Source organism: Pleurodeles waltl, chromosome 2_1 (genome assembly GCF_031143425.1).
Source record: "Pleurodeles waltl isolate 20211129_DDA chromosome 2_1, aPleWal1.hap1.20221129, whole genome shotgun sequence".
Lineage (NCBI taxonomy): Eukaryota > Metazoa > Chordata > Amphibia > Caudata > Salamandridae > Pleurodeles > Pleurodeles waltl.
Window position 1 is genome coordinate 757,683,446 of NC_090438.1, and position 23,972 is coordinate 757,707,417.

A 23,972-nucleotide genomic window follows, 5' to 3' on the forward strand; every position below is an offset into this window, starting at 1 on the left:
AAATAAATAACTAGGATCGACAATGTCTTTCAGAAGTGCAAGCCTGAGGGACCAATCTTGGAAAAGCTACACCTAAAGGCAAAGAAGTACGAACATAATAACATGTACATTGTACTTGGACGCAGAGTACGGTTAAGATGACTCCCAGTCTTTTGGGCTTGTCTCCAAATGTCACTGCAATAAGTAAAATACAGTAGAAGAAACTTACAGTGGTTTCTCCAGGCTTGCAGTCCAACACACCTTTCAGGGACTGTAAGGACAGCAAAATGACTTGTTCGAAGTGTGACGGCTGAAAGCACAAACACATGTGGGTCACTTTTCATTTAAGATTAATAACTTTGTATTTTAAAACAAACAATAACACTTCTTGCTCTGAAAAAGTACACTTTAGGTAAAAACTGTTTAAAATATCGTAACAACAGTAACCTCCCTTTTAATGATACATGCTGTAACACATATGCAGAAATGCTCCTTTTCACAAAGTTTAATTTACGCCCCAGGGTCCTTTTTGCTGTGACTTATTCTTGTAGTACGCTTGGCTTACCTGAATGTCAAGGATAAACCACGATTTCAACAAGACTAAGGGCCTGATTCTGAGTTTGGGAATGGGTTACTCAGTCACAAACGTGACGGATATACTGTCCACTGTATTACGATCCCCATGGGCTATAATGGGATCGTAATACAGCGAACGGGATATCCGTCACGTTTGTGACAGAGTAGCACCCTCTGCCAAACTCTAAATCAGGCCCAAGTCATGTCTACTCAAAGCAAAATCTTTGAGACTCAAGCCCCATATACTTGTAATTACCTTCTTTAAATGAATTTCAGGTCCGTGGGAAATAAGACAGTAAGTATGACAACTCACATTAATTATCAAACTAAATGTGAGAAACTCGTCTACATGAGGAACTTCACAGAAGACATCACATATTCTCTAATATTCGTTCTATGTAGTAAAGGAAAGTTTGGAAACACAAAGAAGCATGGGCTAATGACCTATACAGGTATCCAGGTATCTGAAACATAGCAGCTGCTATTATGGGTACCGGTATGTGCGAAGTCGGGAACCAATATGAAAACTTGTTTGGACAGTAACACATGGTGCCTAACATATGTAAATGGAATCACTGATTGAGAGGGTACATTCTGCTCTACAACACTACCTGTATTTTCCCACTTCTTGCATCTTGAGCTCATATCTGGATTAAAGACTGATATTGAAAATCAGGGCAGACACTCAGGAATAATGCTGTTGGAGTATATGCCCTCCTACAACCAGGACGCTAAAATGATGGTAAAAATCTCACCCAGCTGTCAAGATAACCAAGTGCAAATATAAACAAGTCTTCAATAGCAATGAGTGATGCTTGCAGTGACAAAGATTATAATTACGTACATCGACTGCACATTCATAGCACGAAGTACCCACTCAGTATCATGATTGCAGAGGCATAATATTGGTAAGTATTGTCATTCTGTAACATTATCAATGCTACTGCTTGATTCCTCAGTTTGTCACATGTGTAACCTGCCTGCATTTATTAGAGCACTCAATTCTCCAGTAGAGTAATATCCTTTCGTCCATCGATCCACCAACTATCTATTTATCCACTCAATTATCCATACACCCACTCGCCACCTGTTGACTGATTTATCAACCTCAGCCGTCCACACAAACACCAATATGGCAATCAATGAAGCACTTGCAATTTCTCATTTTCAGAGTCTGGAAGTGTGTTTATTGGCTATGGCGAGGGGAGCAAGGCATGAAGGTTAAGGGAGAAGAGGAAGGGGGTTCCCATCTCGTTAATGCAGTTCTACTGTGAATTAGCTACGAGAGCTAACTTGTATACTGGGATGAGGAGGATTTTATTCTGTCGTTTATGTTTTTGTTTCAGAATCCATTTAAATTTTTCTATTTGCAGACTGACTGTAAATCACTATCATAATAGCTGATGAGAAGCTGATACATTTAGTGTTGTTTTATTTGCCTATGCTGTGTATAGCCTGTACCTCTTTCTCGCCTCTGACATATTAGCCTCATTCTCATGCTTGGCACAGTGAAGATTCACAAACTACTAACTCAGCATCTGCAAGTCTACATTTCGTGTATCTTTTCACAGTATTTTCAATTATTTTCATGAGAAGCATGTGTACTTCCTTCAGTTTCTGTCATGTGTACTCTATCTTGAGGTATGTAAGATGAAAACATAGAAAAAGTCATAATGTGAGAGGGGTTAGCATCAGATGCTCACAGCTAATGGAAGGGAAATACTAGCAAAGCAATGCGAAATTGCATTTTGAACGTTCAGCTGAATAAACTTAGGCAGACTTCACTTAGATGTACAAGTAGTCAGTCTTATCTTTGCCAATACTCAAGTGATATATCCGGAATACTCTTCATTAGTAAATATGTATTACTTTTCTCTGATTCATTTTCAAAGAAATTGGGATCCATTACAAATTGTAAAAAACTGGACATTGTAATTATTTTAAGATATATGAAACCATTTTTCGATGGTTTTGATATTTCTGTCTTGTCTTAAAATGAATGGGATTAACTAGAAGCTTTCTTTGTACTAAGTAAAGAGATTGTCTTATGCAGGGACAGAATAGCAGCAAACTATCATTCGGAGTAGACAGCAGTTTGCCTGAAATGCTTGTGATATAGACTCTTTCTTGTAGGTATTCTGTAACTATTCTAGACCATTAAAGGGAGAGGCATTTCTAAGCCGGTGCGCTTTAGTGTTTATTGTAAAGCCAGATAAGAACACAAATCCCACAGTGTTTTGGCAATTGAACATTGTATTACATTTATTGCATTGATTCGTTGAAATAATTAAAATATTAAACAAATACAAGACACTTAATTCAGACTTTTTTTTTTTTTTTATTCTTCCGACGTACTTTACTATTAAATATTCATCTGTTTTAGACAGTGGATGTGCAACCAAAGAAAAAAAGCAAACCATTTTTATGAAGTCACAGTCTGCCTCCCTCCAGCCTTGTGTAAAATTTAGATTGACACAAATTATGCAAATACCATGATAATGCGATCAACTTTTCCAGAATGTTCTTATTAGAATAAGCTGAGTATTAAATTAACTACTCATCCCAGGAAAGTATGATTTCCAATCCTCAAAACTGGATTGTGTACTAACTGTAAAAACATTGCTGCCTTATTTTCAGTGCTGTAACTTCTTTGTTCCTAATTTCGTCATTACATCTATAGCTAATTGCTTAGTTTTAAGCTCGACGTCAAATCATGAGTTGTTCTTATTTATTTGCGAAAAAGCTGAAGTCTCATTTTTTGACCATTGACCTACTTGATAACTCAGCTAATACACCCTGCCCTATCAGGATGCCCCCCTCAATTTTCCACTGCTAATTTCTAGCGTTAATTAATGAGATTGCGCAGTGAACCTATGAAATGAATTTCAGTAAGCTTTTCAGACCTGAATGAAATCTGGACCGTTTGTGCTGTCACTTCAGTCTGCGGGGCCGAGATGATGCTTATTGTGTCTATGCAAGAAGTAGGAGAACGGAGACATCCTGACTGGAGCACGGCAGCACACACTGGTGCCACCCAGTGATGTACTGAGGAACACATTGGGGGTGCTCAAAGAGTAGCTAGATGAGGGAATTAACTGATTAAACCAGACTGGGAGTTCAGCAGCTTTTTTATGGTGACCATTCCTCCAACTGCAGCCTTGGTGCCAAGTAGACCACAGCAAATCGGAGACACAAGTTTCGTCCCCCACCTCCTCTGAAAGGGGCACATACAACCCTCCCTTCTATTTGAGGGCTACAGGTAGTTACAACACAGCAGGAACACACTGATCACTTATATACCCTACACTCAAACAGGAAAGCAAGAGAAATATAAGGTTTTAGACCATGATTCCTTAATCAAAATAAAATTAAACCTACCAACAGCTGCACATAGCCATGTAGCTGAATCAGATTAAGGCCACACACTCAGTTACAGAGCTGAATGGCAGTTAATGTATTTTGGGGGAGGGAAAATTTGAACACTTTGACAATTTTAAGGGTGATTAACCTAAGCAATTCGGAGGATCTGAGGTGCTTTCCAAAACACGTTTTAATCAAGAAGAAGAGTGTTCAAGCTTCTGCATCCTTCACATTTAGGAGAACATCCCACGTATTCACTAGAAAGGAGGAGGCAGTGCAAAGCTCAGAAGCCATCATCACGTTCTTGTAAGATCCAGATATGAGGGGTTGCTGTCCCGAGTGCTGCAGTCTGGAATTGAGTTAATCAGCAATGTGCTATCAGACCTTCAGTTTGGTTTGCGTTTTGGCCCATTTTCAATTCTCTTTGTATGTAAACGGTTTAGACGAGCAACCACTGGCCCTTAATGCTGACTGTCCGCAAATATACAATCAAAGTGTCCCTGCATTGATTTATACAAATGACACAGTTCTAATCGCCAGGACAGCAATAGGTCTAGAGCGACTGCTTGATCAATTTTGCACTTACATGGCCAGTTTGGACCTTGCGGACAATCAGGCAAACACCCATGTAATGGTATTTGGATCCAGTAAGGAGGACAGTGTTGTCTTGAGAGTGAACAACCACATAGTTAGTACTTGTAAGGCAATGCCTCCTTGGCATGGTTACCCCCTGACTTTTTGCCTTTGCTGATGCTATGTTTTGAATTGAAAGTGTGCTGAGGCCTGCTAACCAGGCCCCAGCACCAGTGTTCTTTCCCTAACCTGTACTTTTGTATCCACAATTGGCACACCCTGGCATCCAGATAAGTCCCTCGTAAATGGTACCCCTGGTACCAAGGGCCCTGATGCCAAGGAAGGTCTCTAAGGGCTGCAGCATGTCTTATGCCACCCTGGAGACCCCTCACTCAGCACAGACACACTGCTTGCCAGCTTGTGTGTGCTGGTGAGAACAAAATGAGTAAGTCGACATGGCACTCCCCTCAGGGTGCCATGCCAGCCTCTCACTGCCTATGCAAGTATAGATAAGTCACCCCTCTAGCAGGCCTTACAGCCCTAAGGCAGGGTGCACTATACCATAGGTGAGGGCACCAGTGAATGAGCACTGTGCCCCTACAGTGTCTAAGCAAAACCTTAGACATTGTAAGTGCATGGTAGCCAAAAGAGTATATGGTCTGGGAGTCTGTTTTACACGAACTCCACAGCACCATAATGGCTACACTGAAAACTGGGAAGTTTGGTATCAAACTTCTCAGCACAATAAATGCACACTGATGCCAGTGTACATTTTATTGTAAAATACACCACAGAGGGCACCTTAGAGGTGCCCCCTGAAACCTTAACCGACTATCTGTGTAGGCTGACTGGTTCCAGCAGCCTGCCACAACCGAGACATGTTGCTGGCCCCATGGGGAGAGTGCCTTTGTCACTCTGAGGCCAGTAACAAAGCCTGCACTGGGTGGAGATGCTAACACCTCCCCCAGGCAGGAGCTGTCACACCTGGCGGTGAGCCTCAAAGGCTCACCCCTTTGTGCCAGCACCGCGGGACACTCCAGCTAGTGGAGTTGCCCGCCCCCTCCGGCCACGGCCCCCACTTTTGGCGGCAAGGCCGGAGAAAATAATGAGAAAAACAAGGAGGAGTCACTGACCAGTCAGGACAGCCCCTAAGGTGTCCTGAGCTGAAGTGACTAACTTTTAGAAATCCTCCATCTTGCAGATGGAGGATTCCCCCAATAGGATTAGGGATGTGACCCCCTCCCCTTGGGAGGAGGCACAAAGAGGGTGTACTCACCCTCAGGGCTAGTAGCCATTGGCTACTAACCCCCCAGACCTAAACACGCCCTTAAATTTAGTATTTAAGGGCTTCCCTGAACCTAAGAATTTAGATTCCTGAAACTACAAGAAGAGGACTGCTGAGCTGAAAAACCCCTGCAGAGGAAGAACAGAAGACACCAACTGCTTTGGCCCCAGACTTACCGGCCTGTCTCCTGCCTTCCAAAGAAACCTGCTCCAGCGTCGCTTTCCAAGGGACCAGCGACCTCTGAATCCTCTGAGGACTGCCCTGCTTCAAGAAAGACAAGAAACTCCCGAGGACAGCGGCACTGCTCCAAAAGAACTGCAACTTTGTTTCAAGGAGCAGATTTAAAGACCCCTGCAACTCCCAGCAAGAAGCGTGAGACTTGCAACACTGCACCCGGCGACCCCGACTCGACTGGTGGAGAACCAACACCTCAGGGAGGACCCTCCGGCGACTCCAAGACTGAGTAACCAAAGTTGTCCCCCCCTGTGCCCCCACAGCGACGCCTGCAGAGGGAATCCCGAGGCTCCCCCTGACCGCGACTGCCTGAACTCCATTTCCCGACGGCTGGAAAAGACCCTGCACCCGCAGCCCCCAGCACCTGAAGGAACGGAACTCCTGTGCAGGAGTGACCCCCAGGAGGCCCTCTCCCTTGCCCAGGTGGTGGCTACCCCGAGGAGCCCCCCCCTTGCCTGCCTGAATCACTGAAGAGACCCCTTGGTCTCCCATAGGAAACTATTGGAAACCCAACGCGTGTTTACACACTGCACCCGGCCGCCCCCGCGCTGCTGAGGGTGTACTTTTTGTGCTGACTCGTGTCCCCCCCGGTGCCCTACAAAACCCCCCTGGTCTGCCCTCCGAAGACGCAGGTACTTACCTGCTGGCAGACTGGAACCGGGGCACCCCATTCTCTCCATTGAAGCCTATGTGTTTTGGGCACCTCTTTGACCTTTGCACCTGACCGGCCCTGAGCTGCTGGTGTGATAACTTTGGGGTTGCTCTGAACCCCCAACGGTGGGCTACTTTGGACCCCAATCTCAAACCTGTAGGTAATTTACTTACCTGCTAAAACTAACATTACTTTACCTCCCCCAGGAACTGTGAAAATTGCAGTGTCCACTTTTAAAACAGCTTATTGTGTTTTATGTAAAAAGTATACATGCTAATGTAATGATTCAAAGTTCCTAAAGTACTTACCTGCAATACCTTTCAAATGCGATATTACATGTAGAATTTGAACCTGTGGTTCTTAAAATAAACTAAATAAAGATATTTTTCTATAACAAAACCTATTGGCTGGATTTGTCTCTGAGTGTGTGTTCCTCATTTATTGCCTGTGTGTATGTACAACAAATGCTTAACACTACTCCTTTGATAAGCCTACTGCTCGACCACACTACCACAAAATAGAGCATTAGTATTATCTCTTTTTGCCACTATCTTACCTCTAAGGGGAACCCTTGGACTCTGTGCATGCTATTCCTTACTTTGAAATAGCACATACAGAGCCAACTTCCTACAGTACTGTCCTACATTTTCTTATCTGGGGATACCATTTGTTGAAAAACTCACTTTAGGTCCACTGAAGAGTATGAGGGTTGCAGCTCTCGTAAACAGGCTTTTTTTTTAGTTTTGCCTCGAGAATAGGAAACAAACGAATCAGAGAGCTCACTACCATATACAAAAAGTGCTGTACAACTGCCAGCTGGTGTTTGGGGCGATAGGGGCCAAAGTGGGTTGGAGAGGATTGGGAACGGCTTAATTGAAAGCTGATCCCAACCCTCTCCGTTGGCTGTTCCAAAATCCACCAGTTCCTTCATTTGCCACTAAAAGACTGGGTTGTGGTTCAATAGTGACTCTTTGAAGAAGCATGCCACTTCTTGGATAAAGACCCAAACCTCTTTTAACCAGGCGGTTCTCACAGACTGCCTAAAGTTGGATCTTGTCTGAAAATACCCTGGATTAGGTAGAATCACAACACTTGTATCAGCCTGGATTGGAAAGATTTATTTAGGACCCCACGAGTGTTAGAACCCAATTTTCTCAACACCCTGAAGTCTACATTTCTTAACAAATGTAATGACAAGAGACTGTGGTTATTAGATGACAAGCCCACTGTTCAGGCATGTGCTGTTATCTTCACTAGCAATTGTATTGACCTGTATATAACTTGGATCACCAATCTGCATCACAGATCCCTGCTGGTGAGGCTGAGTGAATATTGTAAATTTTCTAGTGGCCTACCTGTACAGGGTAACTACATTGCCAAATTACCCTGTGTCCTTAAGATGGCTGTTCTGTACAATGCACTCTGCGTGTTCTGCTTTTTTGCAAATATTATACATCACTGAGAAAGCTGTATTTTCTACCTTTTTAAAGGCCAACATTAGATATTGTAGGCCATCTTAGGATTTCTGCAATCGTTGTCTGCTTTTTAACTGCAACATATATTCAAACGTGCTATACAGCAGAGGGCAACTGTTTTATTGTGAATATCTCCCGTGCATGCATGTATTTTATACTGAATGCTTTTAAAATATTGTATTGGTTTTATGGTTCTTTTATGGTCACATGATGATTGAACAAAGATTGTGACTTGACATCGAGTTAATCATTAAAGGTAACAGAAAAACACTGTTTCCAACCCAACCTCTAAAGCTTCACCAGAGAAGGAAGGAACTAAAAGTAATATGCTGACAACCACTACACCTCAGGACGTTCAAGTGAATGGCAGCTAAAGTTCATTCTAGGAGCTTCCATTAAGAAACAGTTTGTTTGAGAACAGTTGTCCTAGATGAATAACGTTACTATTTCAATTTTGCTCCAGGGGTGCTCCTGCAGTCAGTTCTCTACTGGTTGCATTTTTTTAATCCTTTCTCCCTTGGAATGGGGGTTGGGTAGACTGCCAGTGGTTGTACGTGTGGCTGACTGGTACAGTTTTTTGGGACCAGCACTTAGATTTTCTTATCAGACTATAACCTAGGCAAGAAGGAGAAATGCAGAAAGGAATTAAAGAAGAAGGAAGAGGTAAGGGCAAATGGTAACAAATTTAGAAAGCAGAGATGAAAAACAATGGTGAGAATGCAGGCACTGTGTATAGGGTGGTGAATGAAAGAGACATAAGGTGGAATCTAGACTAGGAAGCCTTTCTATGCGTCATCCCTGACCAGCAGCGGGCTTCTGCAGAAAACTTTGGGCCCCACCACTTTTTCTTTTACAAACTCAACTCTCAAGAATCCAAAGTGACCAAATGTAAATGGAGTAATGAAGGTGTAGTACAATGGGTTCCTCTTTTTATCTGAAAAATGGTCAAGGGGACAGTAAGAACAAATTACTTACCTTCTGTAATGCATTTTCTGGTAGAGACTCTAACCGCAGATTCCTCACCTCGGAATATCCCCCAGGCATCAAACTGGACCCACAAAATCATGGGCCGTACCGCTGCATGTGGGTAGGTGGCGTCGATCAGCTTGGGAATGACGTGCGTGGCCTACAAATCCACCACCACGGCATGCTGACATCAGTTTCTTTTGTGATTATTTCTGGCCAAAAAACACAGAGCCACATAAGACTAAGTGATTGACCAGTGTGGAAAATCTAGAAGGATGTTAGGGAAATGAGCTCATTTTGCAGAAATGGGAGGACGGGAGGGTCAGTAAAGAATCTGAGGTTAGATAGAGTCTCTACAAGAAAAAGTGTTACCAAAGTTAAGTAACTTGTTCATCTGATAGACTTTTTACCGCAGATTTCTCAACTTGGATTAAATACCCAAGCAACACCTCTCTTGAGGAGGGTCTGTGAATGGCTCAAACCAAGAAGTCTTGGAGTACAAAACAGGCAATGTGCCTGTCTGACAGACCTGTCTAAGTAGTAGTGCTTTGTCAACATGTGGAAGGATACCCACATACAAGTCTGGCATAAGTCCAGAACAGGTACCCTGCATACTAGCTCAGTAGTAGCAGCCTGGGCCCTGGCAGATTGGGCATACAAGCCCTCAGAAGGCCACTTATAGCTAAAGTACAGTATATTTTGATGCAGACTACAATCCATGGAGAGATGATCTGCATTGCCCCTTTTCACTCTAGTGAACCCAATGATGACCTAATCATCCACCTGATATTCTTTGGTGTGAGTGATGTGGAACAAGAGCTCTCTATAGGTCCACATGGTGGAGTCTCTACTCCTCAGAAGGAGGTGGAGTGAAAAATGTTGGCAGCGTGATGTTCTGGCCTACATGAAAGGGAGTGATCACCTTCGGTCAGAAAAGAGGCAAATGTCCAAAGAGCTTTAGCTGGGTAAAAGTAGGTGTACAGAGGGTGAACTGAAAGAGCTTGAAGCTCGCCTGACCCTCCTGGCCGATGTAATGGTCACTAAGAAGGCAGTCTTGAGAGTTAGAAGTCAGAAAGGACAACTGTGCATAGGCTCGAATGGTGAACCAATGAGGAAAGTTAGGAGCAAATGAAGGTCTCATTGGGGCATGATGAAAGGTGTAAAAGGGAATACATTTTGAAGACCTTATGAAAACGTGTTGCAACTGGTGACTTGAACAGTGAGAGCTGGTCTGGCAACTGCAAAAAAGCAGATATGGTCGAAAGGTAATCCTTAAGTGCCCAGGGCAAGGCATTGCTCGGTGAAGGCCAGAAAAAACGGCAAAGCCTCCAATACGGGGTAAGGGGAGAAATGGGTTATTATGTAAGGATGAGCATCCAAGCCACAAATATGTCCCAAAAGCAGGAATATACAGTCTTTGCTAAGAGATGCAAAGAATTTGACCGAATGACATCCTAGATCTTATAGATGTTGCTCAATCTCCATGCATGAAGGTGGAGTGTCAATAGGTTCAGATGTAGGACTCTTTCCTGCTGCTGCGACAAGATTCGCCCAGAGAGGCAGCCTGATCAGACAGCTAACACGCATGCTCAGGTGTTTGGGACACCAAACAGTCCTCACCTAGTCCTGAGCCACTATGATGACTTGGGCCAGGTTGTGATCGTAGAAAACTGGCTGTGTATATACTATACCAAAGTAAGGTATAATATGCACAGAATCCTGTTAGGCTCTACAGAGGCTAAAGTCGATAAAAATATCTCTCTTTTTTGGTGGATGTGTGGTTGAGCAGTTAGGCTTATCAGTGGGTAGTACTAAGCATTTGTTGTACAAACACACTCAACAAATAAGACACAAACAATGACTAACTCCAGGCCATTGTTTTATGTATCAAAAATATACTTTCTTAACTTTATTTCTAGAACCAAAACAGTCTTTGTTGCAGTTAAGTACAGTTTCAAAAATGTTATCACTTTCAAGTATCAAATGTACTTTGTTTAGAATTCACAGGTAAAACAGTTTACAGGTAAGTAATACTTTTCAGTTTCAAACATGGACACCGTGCAATTTCTCAAAGAAAGAAATGCAATCCTATGGGAGAAAAAGTAACAATTTGCAGGTAAGTACTCGACTTATGATCACAGTTTTTAGGTGCTAACATGTCCACAAGCAAAGTTTAGGAAGATACCAAGGGTGCATCACCAACAACACAGGGCCGGCCAGGTCCAAAAGGCAAAGTTGGTGTTGGCCACCCAATGCAATCCTATGGAGACAGGGGGACAGTTAGAAAGAAACAGCTTGCAGGTAAGTACCCACGACTTCAGGGTACAGAACGGGGGGGGTTTAGATCAGCACCGGTGGGAAGGGGATGGGGGATGAACAGGTCAGCACCAAACACACACCCTCGGTGGCACACGGCCAGCCAGGAGCAGCGTACAAACACAGCATTGGGTGCCCAATGCTTTTCAATGAGGGAACCCCAGGGGTCAGAAAGATGCTGCAGGTGTTGTCCAGTGAGTCAAGTGAAGAAAACCAACTGCTGGACAGGTAAGTAGAGAGCCCACTGGACGTTGATGGACCGTCGGTGAGGCTCCCAAAGGCCAGGGGGCTGCGGGTGAAGGGGTACCTTTTAGGCATCAGGAAATCTTCACCAGAGCCATCTCAGTCCGGGGGACCTCTGGATTTAGGCTGCAGGAGTCGTCATGTTGGTCAGGAGGAGTCAACCCAGGGTAGACTTGAGATCAGAATCACCTGGAGACCCTCTCTGGACTGGTGGGCAGTACTCCCGGATCCAGGGAGGTTCTAGAGTCCTTCTCTGAGGTTTCTTTGTGGACAGGTTCACTGTCCTTGGGAGATTTTAGTCCTTGGATAGGCAGGTGGTCATCTTGGGATTTGTAGTGGTTGCTGGTCCTGCTGGTCGGGTCGTCTTTTTGTAGCAAGAGTCGTGAAGATGCAGACAGGCCGGTAGGGTGGCTGGGATCAAGCCAGTTACCATTTAGAGTCTTCTATCCTGGTGCGGCTCTTCAGTCCTTCTTGTCAGGTTGCAAGGAAGAGAAAGGTTCAGGAGGGCCCCTAAATACTAGATTTAGAAAAGTTACAGGGGTCAGAGGGCAGTAGCCAATGGCTATGTCCCTGAGGGTGACTACACCACTCCCGTGCCCACTCCCTTTGGGAAAGGGGGCACATTCCTAACCCTACTGGCTATCCTCTTCCAAAACAAGTTGGAGGACTCTACAAGGAGGGGTTCACCTCAGCTCTGGGCACCCTAGGGGTGGTCCCAGCTGAGGTGGTCATTCCTCCTTGTGTTCACTAATTTTGCTCCCGTACCTACCACCAAAAGTGGAGCTTGGTCTGGGGTGGGGGGGGGGGGGGGAATGCGGCAACTCCACTAGCTGAAGAGCCCTGGGGCAGTGAAACAAAAGGCACAAGACTTTGAGGCTCACCACCAAGTGTTGCATTTTCTGCAGCAGGAAGGTGTGAATCACCTCCACCCAGAGCAGGCTTTGTCCCTGACCACAGAGAGCACAAAGGTTCTCACCCCATGGGTTCAGAAACTTGCATGTTAGTGGCAGGCTGGCACAGACTGGTCCGCCTCACACTAGAGGGTAGGGTGAAATACAGGGGGCATCTCTAAAATGCCCTCTGTGTGCATCTTTCAATAAATCCAACACTGGCATCAGTGTGGGTTTATTGAGCAAAGAGGTTTGATACCAAACTTCCCAGTCTTCAGTGAAGCCATCATGGAGCTGTGGAGTGCATAATGACAAACTCCCAGCCCATGTACTCAATATGGTCACACTGCACTTACAATGTTTGAGAAGGGACTTAGACACTGTAGGGGTACATTGATCATGCATCTATGCCATCACCTGTGGTATAGTGCACCCTGCCTTAGGGCTGTAAGGCCTGCTAGAGGGATGACTTACCTATGCCACAGGCAGTGCTTTGTGGGCATGTCACCCAGAGAGGGATGCCATATTGACTTTACCTTTTGCTCCCTACCAACACACACAATCTGCAATGGCCGTGTCCATGTGTTTGGTGAGGGGTACCTCAGGGTGGCACAATATATGCTGCAGCATTTAAAGACCCTCCATGGCCACAGGGACCCTGGTACCACTGGTACCTTTTACAAGGGACTTAGCTGTGTGCCAGGGTTGTGCCAACTGTGGAAGTAATGGTACAGTTTAGGGAAAGAACACAGATGCTGGGGGGCCTGGTTAGCAGGATCCCAGCCCACAGGCAAGTTAGCATCAATTATCAGGCAAGAAGTGGGGGAGTACTGCAACAAGGGGCCAGTTTCCTAAAGTGATCATGATCTCTTTTGAGAACTCAGTTTCGGCAGAAAGGCATATGTAGGAAGTTGGCTCTGTATATACTGTCTCAAAGTGAGAGATAGTGTGCACAGAGTCCAAGGGTTCCCCTAGAGGTTTGATAGTGGTAAAATTAGATAATTCCAATGCTCTATTTTGTCGTAGTGTGGTCGAGCAGCAGGCTTATCAGAGGGTAGTGTTGAGCATTTGTTGTACACACACAGGTACTAAATGAGGAACACACACTAAAAGACTTAACTCCAGGCCAATAGTTTTTATATAGAAAGATATATTTTCTTAATTTATTTTAGAACCACAAGATTCAAGATTTGAAGTAAATACATAAAATGCAATGTACTCCACATAGGTAAGTAGGAAACTCTGAATTAAAGCAGTAGTACACACAGTATAGGAAAAAATGGCAATAAGCTATTTTAAAAGTGGACACAGTGCAAAAATCAACAGTTCCCGGAGGAGGGAAGTTTGGTTAGGTTTTGCAGGTAAGTACAGCAATTACACAGTCAGTCTCCTGGGCATAGGCAGCCACCATTCGGGGTTCAAGGCAAACCCAAAGTAACCGCACCAGCAACACAAGGCCGGTCAGGTGCAGAGGTCAAAAGAGGGCCCAATAGGCACCTATGGAGAACAAGGATGCTCTGGTTCTGGTCTGCTGGCAGATAAGTACCTGCGTCCTCGGGGAGCAGACCAGGGGGGTTTTGTAGAGCACTGGTGGGGGGTGAGGTGGGGGTCGGGTAGGGAGCACAAACAGGCACACAAAACACACCCTTATCGGCACAGAGGCGGCCGGGTGCAGTTTGCAAATGGAGGGACATGGGGGTCACTTAGGCGATGCAGGCAGGGCCCAGAGGGGCTTCTCGGGCCAGCCACCGATTGAGCTAGAAAGAGGGATGCCTGCTGGTCACTCCTGCACTGGAGGTTGGTTCCTCTCGGTCCTGGGGGCTGCGGGTGCAGTGCTTGGTCCAGGCGTTGGGTTCCTTGTTACCAGACAGTCGCGGTCAGGGGGAGCCTCTGGATCCTCTCTACAGGCATTGTTGTGGGGGTGCAGGAGAGTCGACTCAGGTTACTCACGTTGTCGCAGTCGCCTGGGAGTCCTCTCTGCAGTGTTTGTTCTCTGGAGCTCGAGCTGGGGGCATCGGGTGCAGAGTGAGAAGTCTCACGCTTCCGGTGGGAAGGGAGAGTTCTTTCAAAGTTGTTTAAAAGCTGCAAAAATGTTTCTGTTGATGAACAGTGCCGCTGTTCTCGGGAGTTTCTTGGTCCATTGGTTTCAGGGCAGTCTTCTGAGTGCTCAGAGGTCGCTGGTCCCGGTCGGATGCATTGCAGTGCCGGTTCTTTGAGTCTGGAGACAGGCCGGTGTGGCTGGTGCCAAGTCAGTTGTCGTCTACGTCGTCTCTGCAGGGCTTTTAGGTCAGCAGTCCTTCTTTGTGTAGGTTGCAGAGATCTGATTTCCTGGGTTCAGGGTGGCCCCTAAATACTAAATTTAGGGGTGTGTTTAGGTCTGGGGGGTGTAGCTAATGGCTACTGTCCTGGAGGGTGGCTACACCCTCTTTGTGCCTCCTCCCTGGGGGGAGGGGGGCACATCCCCATTCCTATTGGGGGAACCCTCCAATCTCAAGATGGAGGATTTCTAAAGGCATGAGTCACCTCAGCTCAGGTCACCTTAGGGGCTGTCCTGACTGGTGGGTGGCTCCTCCTTGTTTTTCTCATTATCCTCTCCTGCCTTGCTGCCAAAAGTGGGGGCAGTGGCCGGAGGGGCGGGCATCTCCAATAGCTTGGATGCCCTGGGGTGCTTTAACAAAAAGGCATGAGCCTTTGAGGCTCATCGTCAGGTGTTACAGTTCCTGCAGGGGGAGGTGAGAAACACCTCCACCAAGTACAGGCTTTGTTCCTGGCCACAGAGTGGCAAAGGAACTCACCCCATGTTGCCAGAAAATCGTCTGGTTGTGGCAGGTTGGCAGAAACTAGTCAGCCTAGCACTAGGAGTTGGACTGATATTCAGGGGGCATCTCTAAGATGCCCTCTGGGTGTATTGTACAATAAATCCCACACTGGGCTGGCATTAGTGTGCATTTATTGTGCTGAGAAGTCAAACTTCTCAGATTTCAGTGTAGCCATTATGGAACTGTGGAGTTCCTAATTGACAAACTCCCAGACAATATACTCTTTATGGTTACCCTGCACTTACAATGTCTAAGGTTTTGCTTAGACACTATAGGGGTATAATGCACCCTGCCTTAGGGCTGTAAGGCCTGCTATAGGGGTGACTAACCTAAGCCACAGGCAGAGAGAGGTGGGCATGGCACTCTGAGGGGAGTGCCATGTCGACTTAGTCATTTTCTCCCCAGCAGCACACACAAGCTGTGAGTCAGTGTGCATGTGCTGAGTGACGAGTCCCCAGGGTGGCATAAGACATACTACAGCCCTTAGAGACCTTCCCTGGCAACAGGGCCTTTGGTAACAGGGGTACTAGTTACAAGGGACTTTTCTGTCTGCCAGGGCTTTGCCAATTGCAGCACACTTTCAATCATAACTGACATCAACAAAAGGTAAAAAGTCAGGGGTTAACCATGCCAAGGAGGCATTTCCTTACACAACCCCATCCCCCTCCCCCCCCCAAAACGAAAGAGGATGAGACTAACCTTCTCCAAGAGAGTCTTAATTTTCTAAGTGGAAGGACCTGGAAAGGCCATCAGCATTGGCCTGGGCAGTCCCGGGTCTGTGTTCCACTACAAAGTCCATTCCCTGTATGGATATGGACCACCTCAACAGTTTAGGGTTTTCTCCTTTCATTTGCATCAGCCATCTAAGAGGTCTGTGGTCAGTTTGAACTGTGACCTGTGTACCAAAAAGGTATGGTCTCAACTTCTTCAGGGACCAAACCACAGCAAAGTCCTCCCTCTCAATGGCACTCCAACGCTGCTCCCTGGGTAGTAACCTCCTGCTAATAAAAGCAACAGGCTGGTCAAGGCCATCATCATTTGTTTGGGACAGGACTGCTCCTATTCCATGCTCAGAGGCATCAGTCTGCACTATGAACTGCTTAGAGTAATCTGGAGCTTTCAAAACTGGTGCTGTACACATAGCTTGCTCCAGGGTGTCAAAGGCCTTTTGACAGTCCACGGTTCAGTTCACTTTCTTGGGCATTTTCTTGGAGGTCAGTTCTGTAAGGGGTGTCACTATTGATCCATATCCCTTCACAAACCTCCTATACTACCCAGTCAAGTCAATGAATGCCCTGACTTGAGTCTGGAGTTTTGGAGCTACTCAGTCCAGAATAGTCTGAATTTTGGGTTGGAGTGGCTGAACTTGGCCTCCGCCTCCGTCTGCAAGGTGTCCCAAGTAAACCACAGTACCCTGCCCTATCGGACATTTAGATGCCTTGATAGAGAGGCCTGCTGCTTGCAGGGCCCGCCAAACCTTCTTCCAGGGGACCAGGTGATCCTGCCAGTTGGAGCTAAAGGCAGCAATATCATCAAGATAAGCTGCACTAAAGGACTTCAAGCCAGCAAGGACTTGATTCACCAACCTTTGGAAGTTTGCAGGGGCATTCTTTAAGTCAAAGGGCATCACAGTAAACTGGTAGTGCCCATCAGCTGTAGAGAATGCGGTTTTCTCTTTTGCTCGAGGTGCCATTTTTATTTGCCAGTACCCTGCTGTCAAGTCAAAAGGTACTTAAGTATTTGGCAGCACCTAATTTGTCTATTAGCTCATCTGCCCTTGGGATGGGGTGAGCATCTGTCTTGGTGACAGAGTTGAGTCCTCTGTAGTCCATACAAAACCTCATCTCCCTCTTGCCATCTTTGGTGTGAGGTCTAGGGACCAAGACCCCTGGGCTAGCCCAGGGACTGTCAGAGTGCTCAATCACTCCCAATTCCAGCATCTTGTGAACTTCCACTTTGATGCTTTCCTTGACTTGGTCAGACTGTCTGAATATTCTATTCTTGAAAGGCATACTTTCTCCTGTGTCCACATCATGGGTACACAGGTGTGTCTGACCAGGGTCAAAGAAAAGAGCTCAGAAAACTGCTGGAGGACTTGCCTGCAGTCAGCTTTCTGTTGGCCACAGAGGGTGTCTGAATAGATCCCTCCATCTACTGAGCCATCTTTAGGGTCAGTGGAGAGGAGATCAGGGAGAGGTTCACTCTCTGCTTCCTGGTTCTCATCTGTAACCATTAACATGTTTACATCTGCCCGGTCATGAGAGTTTGAGGTGGTTCACATGGATCACCTTCTTGGGAGTCCTGCTAGTGCCAAGGTCCACCAGGTAGGTGACCTGACTCTTTCTTAAGCAATGGGTCTATTTGTCCTGAAGTGCCCTCGGAGCCACAGGCTCCAGAACCCAGACGTTCTGCCCTGGCTGAAACTCAACCATAGCAGCCTTTTGGTCATACCACATCTTCTGGAGTTGTTGGCTGGCCTCAAGGTTTTTGCTGGTCTTCTCCATGTACTCTGCCATCCTTGAACGTAGGCCTAGTACATAGTCCACCACATCTTGTTTAGGATCATGGAGAGGTCTCTCCCAGCCTTCTTTTACAAGTGCCAGTGGTCCCCTAACAGGATGGCCAAACAGAAGCTCAAAGGGGGAAAACCCTACTCCCTTATGTGGCACCTCTCTGTAGGCAAAAAGCAGACATGGCAAGAGGACATCCCATCTCCTTTTGAGTTTTTAAGGGAGCCCCATGATCATGCCCTTCAATGTCTTGTTAAATCTCTCCACAAGACCATTGGTTTGTGGATGGTATGGTGAATTTATAAGTCACACCACACTCATTCCATATGTGCTTTAGGTAAGCTGACATGAAGTTGGTACCTCTGTCAGAAACCACCTCCTTAGGAAATCCCACCCTAGTAAAGATACCAATGAGTGCATTTTCTACTGCAGGGGCAGTAGTGGACCTAAGGGGAATAGTTCCAGGATACCTAGTAGAATGATCCACTACTACTAGGATATACTGGTGCTGTGGGAGGTTCCAGTGGACCAACTATGTCCACTCCCACTTTGTCAGAGGGGACCCCCACCACTGGAAGTGGAATGAGGGGGGTCCTTTGGATGGCCACCTGTCTTACCACTGGCTTGACAGGTGACACATGAGGTGCAAAAACTCCTTTACCTTCTGGGACATATTGGGCCAATAGAAATGGGTTGACTAATCTCTCCCATGTCTTGGTTTGTCCCAAATTCCCAGCAAGGGGAATGTCATGGGCTAAGGTCAGAATGAACTCCCTAAACTCCTGAGGCACTAACACTCTCTAGTGGCACCAGGTTTTGGATCTCTTGCCTAAGTGTAAAGGATCCCATCTTCCCAATCGACCCTGTGGGCTCCACTGACAGTTCCTTTTTCTTGTTCAGCTGCTTGCTGTCTTAGGCCTTCAAGAGAGGGACAAGTGTCTTGCCCCTTACACAGCTGTTCCCTTGAGGGTCCCCCTGGGCCCAATAGCTCAACCTGGTAAGGTTCCAGCTCCATGGACTCTGTTCCCTCAGGGGATAGAACTTCTTCCTGGGAAGAGAGGTTCGATTTCTTGTGCTGTGTTAAAGCTTGTTCCCCAGTCTTCTTTCTTTTTCTCTTGGAAGGTTGGGCTATTATTCCAGACTCCAACACTCCTTTTTCACCCTGAGCCCTGCTCTGTTCCCTTGTCTCGACACACACCAGTTCAGGGATACCCAGCATGGCTGCATGGGGCTTGAGCTCCACCTCAGCCCATGCTGAGGACTCCAGATCATTCCCTAGCAGACATTCTACTGGAACTGCAGAGGAGGCTACCACCTGTTTCAGGCCAGAGTCCTCTCCCCATGCTAAAGTTACCATTGCCATGGGATGGACTTTAGTTTGATTGTCGGCATTAGTGAATGGATATGTCTGTCCAGCCAAGTACTGTCCTGGGGAAACCAATTTGTCCCCATTGTGACACTGGCACCTGTATCCCTCAGGGCTTCTACTCTAGTCCCATTGATTAAGAGCTGCTGTCTGTATTTTTGCATGTTAGGCGGCCAGGCAGCAAGTGTGGCTAAATTCACCCCACCCTCAGAGACTAATGTAGCTTCAGTGTGAACCCTGGTTTCCTCTGGGCACACTGTTCATCCCACATGGAGACTGGCTATTCCAGTGCTAACTGTAGTAGTACTTGTTGTGGGACTTTTCTTGGGGCAGGCCTTGTCTCAAAGTTTGGTGTCCATGCTGACTACAGTTTCGACGCCCGGCCTTCTTGGGATCAAAGTTTTTACCCTTATACCCATTTGAGGATTGTGAAGAGGCTCGGGCCCACCCTCCTGAGAAGGGTTTTGGGGCCCTGTAGAAGACTCTTTACTTTTTCTCCCCTGGATGTCTCAACACTCTTCCCCTGGGGAGGCTTTGTGACACCTTTCTTTTGGTCACCCCCTGTGGAAGTCTTGGTCACCCTAGTCTTGACCCAATGGTCTGCCTTCTTTCCCAATTCTTGGGGAGACATTGGACCCAGGTCTACCAGATGTAGATGCAGTTTGTCACTGAAACAATTACTTAACAGATGTTCCTTCATAAACACGTTATACAGCCCATCATAATCATTTACACCACTGCTAGCTATCCAACCATCTAGTGTTTTGAGTGAGAAGTCAACAAAATCAACCCAAGTCTGGCTCGAAGATTTTTGAGCCCCCTGAACCTAATCCTGTACTCCTCAGTTGAGAATCCAAAGACCTCAATCAGGGTAGCCTTCATGAGGTCATAAGATTCTGCATCTTTACCAGAGAGTGTGAGGAGTCTACCCCTACACTTTCCAGTGAACATTTCCCAAAGAAGAGCACCCCAGTGAGATCTGTTTACTTTTCTGGTTGCAAAAGCCCTCTCAAAAGCTGTCAACCATTCAGTGATATCATCACCATCTTCATATTTTGTTACAATCCCTTTGGGGACGATAGGATGTCAGTATTCTCTCTGACCCTAGTTATGTTGCTGCCACCATTGATGGGAGCTAAACCCATCTCTTGTCTTTCCCTTTCTATGGCTAGGAGCTGCTTCCCCAAAACTAATCGTTTGGCCATCCTGGCTAACAGGAGGTCATCTTCATTGAGGCTCCCTCAATGCTTCCAGAGTTACTGGTCTCCCCTGTGGAAGAACCAGTCTCTCTGACTATGATTTGTGCAGTCAGAGTTTGAGAAAGCCTGTTCTCCCAGGTTAGGGCAGGAGGGGGGAAAATCATCCTCCTGTTCACTAACTTCCCCATCTGTAGGACTATCCTCAGAACGGTGGCCTTTTGTAAACGCTGCCAAAAGCTCCTGGAGCCTCAGTTTGGTAGGGTTGGACCCAGTCTTTATTTTTTTAGCTTACAGAGAGTCCTTAACTTTGACATCCCTAGATGCAGGTAAGGGGTGAGGTTGAGTTCCACCATCATCTCATCTGTGCTAGACATGATCACTCTAAGAGTTGGGATAACATTTTAAGAATCTAAAAACTACTTCTAGAACTTAAATCCAATCTTTTACAAACGTTTAAACTCTAAAAGAAATGCTAAAAGGGACTTACACAAGCCCCTAGCAGGACTTTTAAAAATTTAGAAAAATAGTTCAAATTGCAAAAATCTGTTTCTAATTGAAATTTTGGGAATTTAGTCGTGTGATCAGGTACTGGCTGAGTAGTCCAGCAAATGCAAAGTCTTAGACCCCACCGCAGATCCACCAATGTAGGCTCTGTATATAATTTCTCAAAGTGAGAGATAGCGTGCACAGAATCCAAGGGTTCCCCTTAGAGGTTGATAGTGGCAAAATTAGATAATTCTAATGCTCTATTTTGCGGTAGTGTGGTCGAGCAGTAGGCTTATCAGAGGGTAGTGTTAAGCATTTCTTGTACACACACAGGCAATAAATGAGGAACACACACTCAAAGACTTAACATATTTTCTTAATTCATTTTAGTACCACAAGATTCAAGATTTAAAGCAAATACATAAAATGCAAGGTACTCCACACAGGTAAGTAAGGAACTTTGAATTAAAGCAGTAATACACACAGTATAGGTTAAAATGGCAATAAGCTATTTTAAAAGAGGACACTGCAAAACTCAACATTTCCTGTAGAGGTAAGTGTTGTTTAGTTTCTGAGGTAGTCAACCACTTACAAGTTCAGTTTCCTGGGCATAGGCAGCCCGCCGTTGGGGGTTCAAGGCAACCCCAAAGTCACCACACCAGCAACACAGGGCCGGTCAGGTGCAGAGGTCAAAGGAGGGCCCAAAACACATAGGCACCTATGGAGAACAGGGGTGCTCCGGTTCCGGTCTGCTGGCAGGTAAGTACCTGTGTCCTCACGGAGCAGACCAGGGGGGTTTTGTAGAGCACTGGGGGGAGCACCTGTGGTGGGGGACGACCACAAACAGGCACACAAAACACACCCTGAGTGGCACAGGGGCGGCCGGGTGCAGTGTGCAAGGGCCCTTGGTACCCTTTACAAGGGACTTACCTGTGTGCCGGGGCTGTGCCAATTGTGGAAACAAAGGTACAGTTTAGGGAAAGAACACTGGTGCTGGGGCCTGGTTAGCAGGGTCCCAGCACACTTTCAATCATAACTGGCATCAATAAAAGGCAAAATGTTAGGGTGTAGCCATGACAACAGTGGCATTTTCCTTTCCTTACAGCATACATGAGTCCTGGGTGCCAGCATAAACTGAAGGTGTCTCAATGTGAGAGATGTTTTGGAAACTCCAACATGCAGTAAACTGGCATTCCATATTCTCAGCGGTAGACTAAAGATAGAGCCAATGTGTGAATGTTGTCTCCATTCTTGGAAGAGGCCTTATGCCACCTACTAGTGAAGATGCTATCCGTGATCCACAAAGCATCGATCGGTGGCTGACTTCGTCCACCCTGGCATTCAGAGGTCCCACTGGGGGCTGCATAACCAGGAAGATGTCCTATCACTCCAGCCATGACTCCACTCTGCCCAGTTCGTTGCAACACCACATGGCAGAAGTGTTGTCTGTGAAGACTTAAACCAGCCTTCCTTTGATGGATGGGAGATAGGCTTTCAATGGCAAGCAAATCGCCCTCAGCTTCAGACAAGAGCCATGAGTTTTCTGATCGCCACCTCTCCTAAGTGGCTACCCCAACCCAGAAGCAATGCATCAGTCATTAATGTCAGTTCCGGGTGGGGAAGAGAGGGCTCTGCCACTGGTCCAATCGCGGTTCATTAGCCACCACTGAGATATTTTGCAGTCTCCTTCAAAATCTGGGCCAGATCAGAGAAATGTCCTTAATTCTGAGACTTTGGGTCCCACTGCAGAACCTGCATGCATGTGCCATCAGCGTGCTTCTCCAGCAGGATGCAGAAGAATGTTAGGTCCAGCAGCCTCAAAACCAGTCTCACTAAAATCCAGCACAGAGCTTGAAACATCAGGATCATTGCCCAAAAGTCATGGCCTCTTCGATCCAGATAGTAGATGCAGAATTGCTTAGTGTCCAGAATATCACAGTTGAAAGGGAGCATCTGCAAAAGAGTCAGACGTGACTTTGGCATGTGGACAGTGAACCCCAGCTAATTAACTCGCCATAATCTGGAGGTTGGTGACAACTGTCTGCGATGAGCCTGCCTTCAGCAGTTGGTCATCTAGGTAGGAGAAGACTGGAACCCATGACATTCACAGATGTGCTGCAACCACCATCATCACTTTTGTTAACACCCTAAGGGCACTGGTGAGGCCAAAAGGGGGTGCAGAAAACTGGAACTTCTCCTGGCCCACTGTGAACTGCAGGTAATACCTGCAGGCCTGCAGGATGGGAATGTGAAGGTCCAACACTACTACCCAGTCTCGAGGATCTAGGGCAGGCAAGACCTGGGCCACGGTAAGCATTCTGAACCACTCTTTTCAGATGAAGGCATTGAGCGAGTGAAGATCCAGGATAGGGCGGAGGCCTCTGTCCTTTTCTGCACCAGGAGGTAGCCAGAAAGCAACCACAACCTACTTCTGATGCTGGTATCCTCTCAATAGCTCATTTGGCTAAAAGAGTCTCCACCTCCCGCATGAGCAAGTGAGGTGGCCCTCCATCAACCGATCTTGGGCAGGTGGCAAAAGAAGCAACGTTTCCAGAAAAGGAAGGGCATAACCCCATTGGACAATTTGAAGCACAAACATGTCTGATATTATCACTTGACATTGGGGCAGATGGTGCCTGATTCTGTCACTAACAGAACAGCTGTGCTTTCTGGGGGGTATGTTAAAGGGCCTTACAGGATGGGGTAGTCGGAGGAGCAGAATACGGGACAAAATGCTGGCTTTGGTTACCCTGTCCTCTGTGGGAGATGCATCCACAGCCATGAAAAGGCTTGGAGGTCTGGTGACAATAGGCATATGTTTGGTACTGTAGATGCACTGGGAACTCCTACCGTAACCACAGAAGGGGCAAAAGGAGGAGTGCAACTGACATAGTCCCAGGGAAGAACCCAAAGAGCTGGCAACAGCCCGACTCTCCTTACAACCCCCAAATGCTGAATCATCATCACCGAACAGGCGAGAGCCATCAAAGGTTATGTCCATCAGAGCGGACTGTACATTCCCAAAGAAGCCAGTAGATCAGAG

General features: G+C 46.4%; 1 protein-coding gene across 4 annotated transcripts in view; it reads right to left on the reverse strand.

The window, feature by feature from the left end:
* Window positions 1–23,972, reverse strand: part of EXOC2 (exocyst complex component 2) — a 1,213,422-nt gene that overhangs the window by 374,131 nt on the left and 815,319 nt on the right. For all 4 annotated transcript variants that reach the window (XM_069217791.1, XM_069217808.1, XM_069217816.1 and 1 more), the window contains one exon: window positions 209–289. In XM_069217791.1, coding sequence (XP_069073892.1) covers window positions 209–289 — 81 coding nt within the window. The remainder of the gene's footprint in view (window positions 1–208; window positions 290–23,972) is intronic.